The sequence below is a fragment of the Anabas testudineus genome, chromosome 24 (assembly GCF_900324465.2).
Source record: "Anabas testudineus chromosome 24, fAnaTes1.2, whole genome shotgun sequence".
Classification (NCBI taxonomy): domain Eukaryota; kingdom Metazoa; phylum Chordata; class Actinopteri; order Anabantiformes; family Anabantidae; genus Anabas; species Anabas testudineus.
The window spans coordinates 4,253,646-4,261,299 of NC_046632.1; the positions used below are offsets into that span (position 1 = coordinate 4,253,646).

The window sequence follows — 7,654 nt, forward strand, 5'->3', positions numbered from 1 at the left end:
AAAAATGAAATATATCCTGTGATGTCTACCATTTCATTTTCCTTCTTTATAAAAGGAAAAAGAAACATAAGGTTACAGTGGTTGTTCAGTTGACAAGTTAAGGCTCCTGGCAATTATTTGCATTAAATTTTATACAATGCATTCTCTGTGAGTTCCATGTGCTGTGCATAAAGATACTAAGAAAACGTTAAGAATAAAAAATAACAAGAATAACTAATATAAATAAAAGCTATATACTTCACATTTACAGAGCTGGGGATGGCAGGTAAAGAAAACCACATTTCCATAGCATCATAATCATGACTAAACCCTTAGAAAGTTATACTGTGTTTCTGTGACAGTACCAGCTTTTCAGCTACCACAGTTTTTTTTAAACGTGAAAAGTGAGTGAGTAAATTCTCCCTGTGTATCACAGTAATGTGTATCGATGTATGTTGTACATAAAAAAAATACTTTGTATGTAATTATACTATTTCATTCTTAGGCATGAAGATCAGTTGAAACTCTTGCTAAACTCCCACAGAGCTGCTTGAACATAAACTGCACACGTCAACACATTTAATTGTAAAATCAGAACACAGCAATAATAGAACATGCAAAGCTCATTTACCCTGACTGAATACGCCCACATATAACAGGAACATGTAGTATACTGTATCAATACACCAACGGTAATACACATAAAAGTCATTGTAAATAACTGTAAATTAATAACTGCATGTATTTAAGACAATGTGAAATATGTAAATACTAGTTTGATAAATATAGCATAAATATGTACATTTGCAAATGTGATCAAGTTGCCATTAAAATGAAAAGGATCCAGACCTAATAACAAAAACTGACTGAGTAGCTACCCATGAAAACCATTAACAATAAACTGTGAATGAGAAAACAGCATGTTCTAAGAGGTTCATATGTGTATCACCTTAACTGCATTTCCAGTGTTCATTTGTAGGGGTGGGGACGGTGTAGGTGTTTGGTCCTGGCTCTCTTTGAAAGGCCTACCCGGATCGGACGTGTGCAGGTTCTCAGTGGTTCCAGCCTCTTGTGCTGCTCTGGTGGTTCCATACACAACAACATAAAATTAAAACATTGGTGTATTGATCAGTTCTGTATGCCTGCCAACACCAAATAGTGCAGATTTACATTAACAGCAGCACCATCAATGACTTCATCCTGCACTCAACTTAACATTGGTTATGGATTGTTTTAGGCCCAAAACTCTACGGAGCATTCAAGCTTTTCTTTGCTGTTAATGGTTCACCACAGCAAACAACAAAAAATTGACTTTCTGCTTTTCCCAGTACTTTTTATTTTTGCCACAGCTGTCAAGGGTACAATAATGCTTCTCAACGTGCGGAGAAGGTAGTCATGCTTTTAGAGTGCTCAAAATGACGAGGTGAACACTTGCATCTAGGCAGGTTGTCAGACTGACTCTCCTTTTAAATATTCAGAAGCCAGCCCCAGTAGACACACTTGGGTTCATAATTTACTGGAGACCAGTGGAAAGAGAAGTAGAAATGATAGAGTAAGACCAGAAAAAGCTGGTTTAAATTATATATGGTAGGTTACTAAAATAGGACTAACTGACCAATACAGAATTACCAATAATTACAAATGTAAAGACTAAATGCATTAGCAGGGTCCTGTCATTCATTCTCCATAGACAGTCCACTAGTTCACCAATAAAATGGCTTTTAGCCTTTGTCTGTCATGACAGCTTGAAACTCACTGTAGCTGAGTTGTTCCAACAAAGGCTGACACATGAAAGATGGAGACCACGTTTTTCTTCTCTGCTCCATCTCCCTGGGCTCTGAAAGCAACATATTGATAGTCAGAAGCAATCAGAAAGAACTGACTAATTCTGCTTTATTTGTTGCCCTGTTTAGTCTTAAACATGAATTCAGGCAGGAGTTATCATTCCACGGTGGCCAATTGAGGAAGGGAAATTCATATTTGATCATTCTTGAGTGGAAGCTGTGTCAATTTGAAAAGACAAATCAATAAAAGCAATTGTATTTCCTCACTAGATTAACCTAGCTGACCTTTGAAGGTCTATGGCAAATGCTCTGAAAAGACAGAGTAAAGAATACAAACAAACAAAGGAATAAAAGAACAATTAGCCCCAATTACAGCATTTTAATCTAATATCTTTCTAAACTGTTATAATTGAGTTTACATTTTTTGGTTGGTCAAACCATTATTTTACTCTCTCAAATTTTCTTTTTATCAGTTCTAATAACTTACATGTTGTTATTTTTTATTCTTAAAGCTGTAATGAGTGATTTGTTTTTTTCTATACTTTTACTATTTTGGCCAAAATAAGGAAGATTAGGAAGAAGTTCTGAACCTCTGTGTTTCTCTGTAGTGAACAGGCATGTTTCAGGACACATGTGGCTGCCAAGGGGCACCTCCTGCTCGCCATCACTGCTGCCAGCATTACCGGAAACCACTGGATCACCTCCACACATTTCCAGACTGTGGTCTTTATCAGCATCATCTATTGTCATGCAACAATATATTTTTCTGGCATCATTGTTTGAACATTATAGCGGTGATAATAAAGACTGACAGCTTCTCATTACTAAACTGTTGCATGTTGAAACAAAACCAAAACCAAAACGTTTTACAATCAAGTTATTAAATGAACCATGGATAGTTAATTAATGTAAACTGAATTTTTCTAATGGTGCTTACTGTACCTTCTGTGCGCTATTAATATTATTAGAACTGTTCTTTGACCAATGAGATTAAGTCACTCAATTATTTTTTTTACAGTATACTGTAAAGTAAAGATTAATCATATTATTAGCAGTTACCTGTTGATGTGTTTTTGTTGCATCCAATGTCTGGGCTGCTGAGAAGTTCTTTGCAGTTTGAGTCTGCTCCCAGTGGTTCAGTTATAGGATGCAACGATGCTCTATCACTTGCAAAATCACTTATACTGATATCAAAAAACATGTTCAGCTCTTTTAAGACCATGCCAAATTGCTTTTTCATCTCAAACTCAGGGTACATGTTCATATCAGAGGTAGGACTGTCATTCTCAGTAAAAGCAGTGGAGAACTTGGACTGTGTATTTAAGTAACCATGGATGGGCTCACAGGAATAATGCATGGATTTAGAGTTAGGCTCCTGCTCTGGCCATCCAAGAACAATAACATCTGCTGCTGAGGTAAAGTTTGGGAGATCATTGCAACTTTTACCACTGTTTAAAAATCCATTTGGCATGTGACATTCCCCCTCGACTTCTTCCTCCTCCTCTTCTGGTTCCTGATCATCCCCATCACTCTCAGCCCCTGACACGGAGTGGGTAAGTTGCTGCTGGGGTGTTTTCAACAGATGCCCCGGCAAGCTGGTGAGAAAATAAGTGTTGCTGAGGCCAGCTTTGTAGTCGTCATCCTCATCTGGTGAGAGCCGGATCTTTTCAAAAGTATCAAATCTGCTAGGCACTCGGTTGTAGAGAGTGAAGGCAGATGGCACTGGAGAAAATCTGCCACTACTGTTTTGGTTTGTGGGGCTGTTAGCATTTTGTGAATGACTTAACACATTCTGACATGGGACAACGGCATCACTTGTTGGAGGAGATGTTAAGGCCACATGGTCATCTAATATATTTTCAACCATACATGTCACATCTCTGTGTTGTTGATCAGGACAAGAAGTGAGTATGTTTCCTAGTTCGTGTTGACTAACCAGGGTTAATTGGCTACCACTTGTACTCATGTTCTCCTCTGACCATTCACGCATACATTCCTTATGAGACACTTGCATTGTGTCTGTTTTGTGTTCATTTTGTTGCCGCAAATCGTCTTGTGATTTCAACACTATCTCTGTGTTTTTAATCCTGTCATTTTTCATTTCTTCTTCCACATCTGTTCCTTCTTTCCTTCTCTCTTCCACAGTTGTCTCTACAGTCGTGAGCACATCAGCACTGTATGAGTGGTCAGAAAAACATTCAAATTTCTTGTCTTTGACACATGTTAACCTTTCATCACATTCACCAGTTTCTCCCTCTATGTAATTACTCATACAATCACAAGCTGTGTTTTCTTTATGTAACTCATTTTGATGCAGACATTCTTCTCCTAACTCTACAACTTTCTCTAACTTCACATGTTCATCAGATTTTTTTTCTTCAAAACTTGTCATATCTTTACTTTCTTTTGTCGTAGTTGTCCCATCCATCCTGAAAAATTCCGTCTGTGACTGTTCAGCCAACTGTGTCCTCAGGTTGTCAAGGCTAATAGGAAAAGAGTCTGACCGGTCCTGCTCTTTCAGCTGAAGTCCCAATGTGCTGTGATATTCTTGTCCTTCCTCTTCTGCAGAAGGAAGATTTGCAGGGCTGCATGAAATACTGCCTGGACTGCCAGCCATGTGTGCTTCAATGGTAGTGAAGGAACAAACCTCTGGTTCTGTATATGACTGACATAAGTCCTCATTTTCATCTTTGCACTGCTGTGCTGTGCGTTGGTGATTAAACTGTCTGATCTGGTTGAGAGACGAAACCTCCTGTGATGGTCTGACATCAAAACAGAGTAAAGGAGGCGTTTCCATCCTGCAGACTTTTATTGATGGAGATAATTCTACACCTGCAGTACTTGCAGAGTTACAGTGTTTCTCTCCAGCCTCCCTGTCAGTTTCACTCCAGATTGCAGGGTCAATTACACTGAAACGGCCTGCATTATTATCTCCTTTAGCAGGCTCTTGACTGATTCTTGCAGATATTGGAGCCTCTGTTGTGTGATCAGCCATTTCATTCCAAGCTTTGGCTATCATCTTGCCAGCAGCATGCATTCTTTTTACCCCAAAGAGGTCATCAATTTCAAAGCTCACATTCTCAGTTGCATTTCTTCTGGGTAATACTATGTCATAAGGAACCATTGAGCACTCACCGCATTCACCAACAGAATGGAGGTTTTCGCTCATGACATTCTCATTAACTTGTCCTTTTGTTTCCCCATCACAAATGACCACATTTTCATATTCACAAATCTGCAATTGTAATAGCTTTTCTTCATTTTTTAAATCTTCCACTATGTTTCCAGTGTGTTCCCTTTCAGGGTATGAGTTGTTCAATTTACAATCTGTGCAATGACTACAAGATACAGGCATGTTGCCCTTCTCTTCTTTCTTACTGAAAAGCATATTCTCACTGACTTTGTGCTCAGCCATCTTCTGATAACTCACTTCAACTTCATCATATTGGCTGCAAGTGTCACAGAAACCTGCATCATGTAGCATATTTTCATGAGAGCAGTCACACTGACATCTAACCTCCTCATCACTTGAACTGAGGGTGAGTGCTTGGATTTGACTGGCACTGTGTTGCACCTGGTTCCCATCTTTGTCATTTCCATTGAAAAAGTAGCAACCAACAAGGGCCTTACGTTGAAGTGATTTCCCCAGCCATTTGCAATCAGCATGACTGGACGTGTCAGTACTGGTGTCTTTTGAAGTGTGAGACTCTACTAATGCCTTACCTACCTCATCTGGCAGGTATGAGCTGAGCTTGTCACTTTCAGTACATTGAGGTTGCTCATCTTTCCTCAAATGTACGATGTATCTCTCAGAAGTGATAACACAGACTTTAGATGATAGCCTGTCTGCATCTTCAGTGCAAGAAGTAGTCGCCTTAGTAATAGGGGTGATATATAATTTTGTATCTTGCAGTTGCTTATAAGGTTTTTCATCACCATCCACGTTTTCTGCTGTGCATACTAGAACCAAATCATTTTGTATGGTATTTTTTGTTGATGGGAAGTCAGTGGTTTTCTGAAATGCCAAAACCTCCTGAACGTCAAACCTGGTTTCTCCATTGTGGTTATTTGTCATTGTACAATGTGTCCTTGGTCGTTTTGGGGAGGGTGGTGAAGTAAGCTCTATTTCTGTTTGAAGACGGTTATGTTCTTCTATGATTTTACTCATTTTTATGCATCTACAAAATCAAAAATAGAAACAGCTTTAGTGTGGACACTGCATCTGACAGCCACACTGCTGAGATCAATTAATGTTAAACACATCAAAAGAAAGAAATCATGTTAACAATGTTTTTTAAAGCATAGTTTACTTTGATTAGAAGATATTTTGACTTTTTGAACTGGAACACTGACTCAGCCTAATTCAAAACAGGTTGGTAGACCATGGTTTTAAAAACCTAATCCTGTACTAGTCTATATTTCTGTCTGCAGGGCTACAACAACTCACCTCACCCCAGACGTGCAGCTCAAAACAAATGCAAGTAATCTCACAATGGAACTCTGAAAGAAAGGACACAACAGCACGACATTCAGTGAGTGGATTTTCTATGGCAGAACAGATTGATTCACAGCATGGAGGTGATTCACTGTACAGATTACAGAGATGGCATTGTAGGCCTGACGCTGATCTGTTGCCTCCCTGCTTTAGCACTCCAATCAGGAACTGCTGTGCATCACCTTGTGGCAATACACACTGTGTACACAATAAACCTTTTTTTAACATCAGACATGTTGACTTGTCGTTGTAGGAATAGCACAGGTGTTTCTAATGTCATCATTAAGGGATCCATTTTATTCAAGTGTTTATTCAAGTAAACAATAATGTGCAATAAAGTGTTGCAGTGAAAATAGTGAAACTGAAATACCTGATCCTGGATCCCTGATCCAGACATCATTAATTTCCTAATATAGAGGCATGTGCTTTTTATTTTTCAAAATGTCTTCTGTGCAAAAGGTCTAGTTATGTGTCACACCCTTACGATTCTCTCACTCATGCAAAACATTAGAAGAAATGATTTTTGGACACCAGGTACCTGGCATCACATCTGAAAGACTGAAAACATTTAAAATATAGAAACTGATACAATACAACATAACAAATGTGCAATACATCCAGTGTGCCAAATAAAGTGTGCACGTATTACTTTATTTTGGATGAAATACTAATATTTCTATTAATCTTCTTCTGTATTTTATTAACAGTTAATACTTCTTAATACTTTAAAAACATTTTAAATCAGCTTTCCGGTCTTACTTGTGACATATTAACATGACCAAAAAACTATTATAACCTCAGCTATCTCCTGGTCTCAGCTGAGCTGAGAGATTACCTTTAATTCACCCCAAATTAGCTGAAGTAGAAAAAGAAAAATGTCTAATTACCTAGATTTTTGTCACAAATCCAGTGAAGTCTTGTTTGAACTGTACCACACATCCTGCAGCGTGTGATGTTTACGATATAGTGAACGACTTAATGACTTTAAGGTGCCATTAGCAATCTTAGCTAGCATTATGTTAGCTTAGCGAACTGCATTCTCCAACCTCTCCAACCCCTTCATTAAAACCTACTTAAGCCCTTTATGAACATTGTATGTTAGCAACGTCACTTCATCTCTCACATTAATGTTGTTTGTTGCTGCCGAGTTACTCACCTTTTAAATAAAGCTAATACTGAAGCATTAGTTAGCTGCTACTCATAGCTTGTAGTCATGCGCGAATGGCGCGAAAATCGCACTTGCTCTTCAGCACAGGTACAGTAGCGTTTGTTTTTTTTTATTATTTTTTTTTAGTTTTTGATTTAAAACATTTGCAAACAATTTCTTAGATTTTATATAGAGAAAACTGGTGTATATCAATTGTTGCTGCGTTTATTTAGATTTCTTCCCGGCATC

General features: G+C 38.2%; 1 protein-coding gene across 2 annotated transcripts; it reads right to left on the reverse strand.

Annotated features, from left to right (window-relative positions):
- Nucleotides 1-615: 615 nt before the first annotated feature.
- On the reverse strand, nucleotides 616-7,469 carry LOC113149492. Of its 2 annotated transcripts, XM_026341651.1 has the most exons (6): nucleotides 7,415-7,469; nucleotides 6,211-6,263; nucleotides 2,823-5,941; nucleotides 2,354-2,503; nucleotides 1,736-1,816; nucleotides 616-1,058 (listed from the first exon to the last, which is right to left on the reverse strand). In XM_026341651.1, the coding sequence occupies exons 3-6, from the start codon at nucleotides 5,929-5,931 to the stop codon at nucleotides 949-951; spliced, it is 3,450 nt and encodes a 1,149-aa protein (XP_026197436.1). In that variant the 5' UTR covers nucleotides 5,932-5,941; nucleotides 6,211-6,263; nucleotides 7,415-7,469; the 3' UTR covers nucleotides 616-948. The 2 variants fall into 2 exon arrangements, with proteins under 2 accessions (XP_026197436.1, XP_026197437.1); XM_026341652.1 differs by lacking the exon at nucleotides 2,354-2,503.
- Between the last annotated feature and the right edge of the window lie 185 nt (nucleotides 7,470-7,654).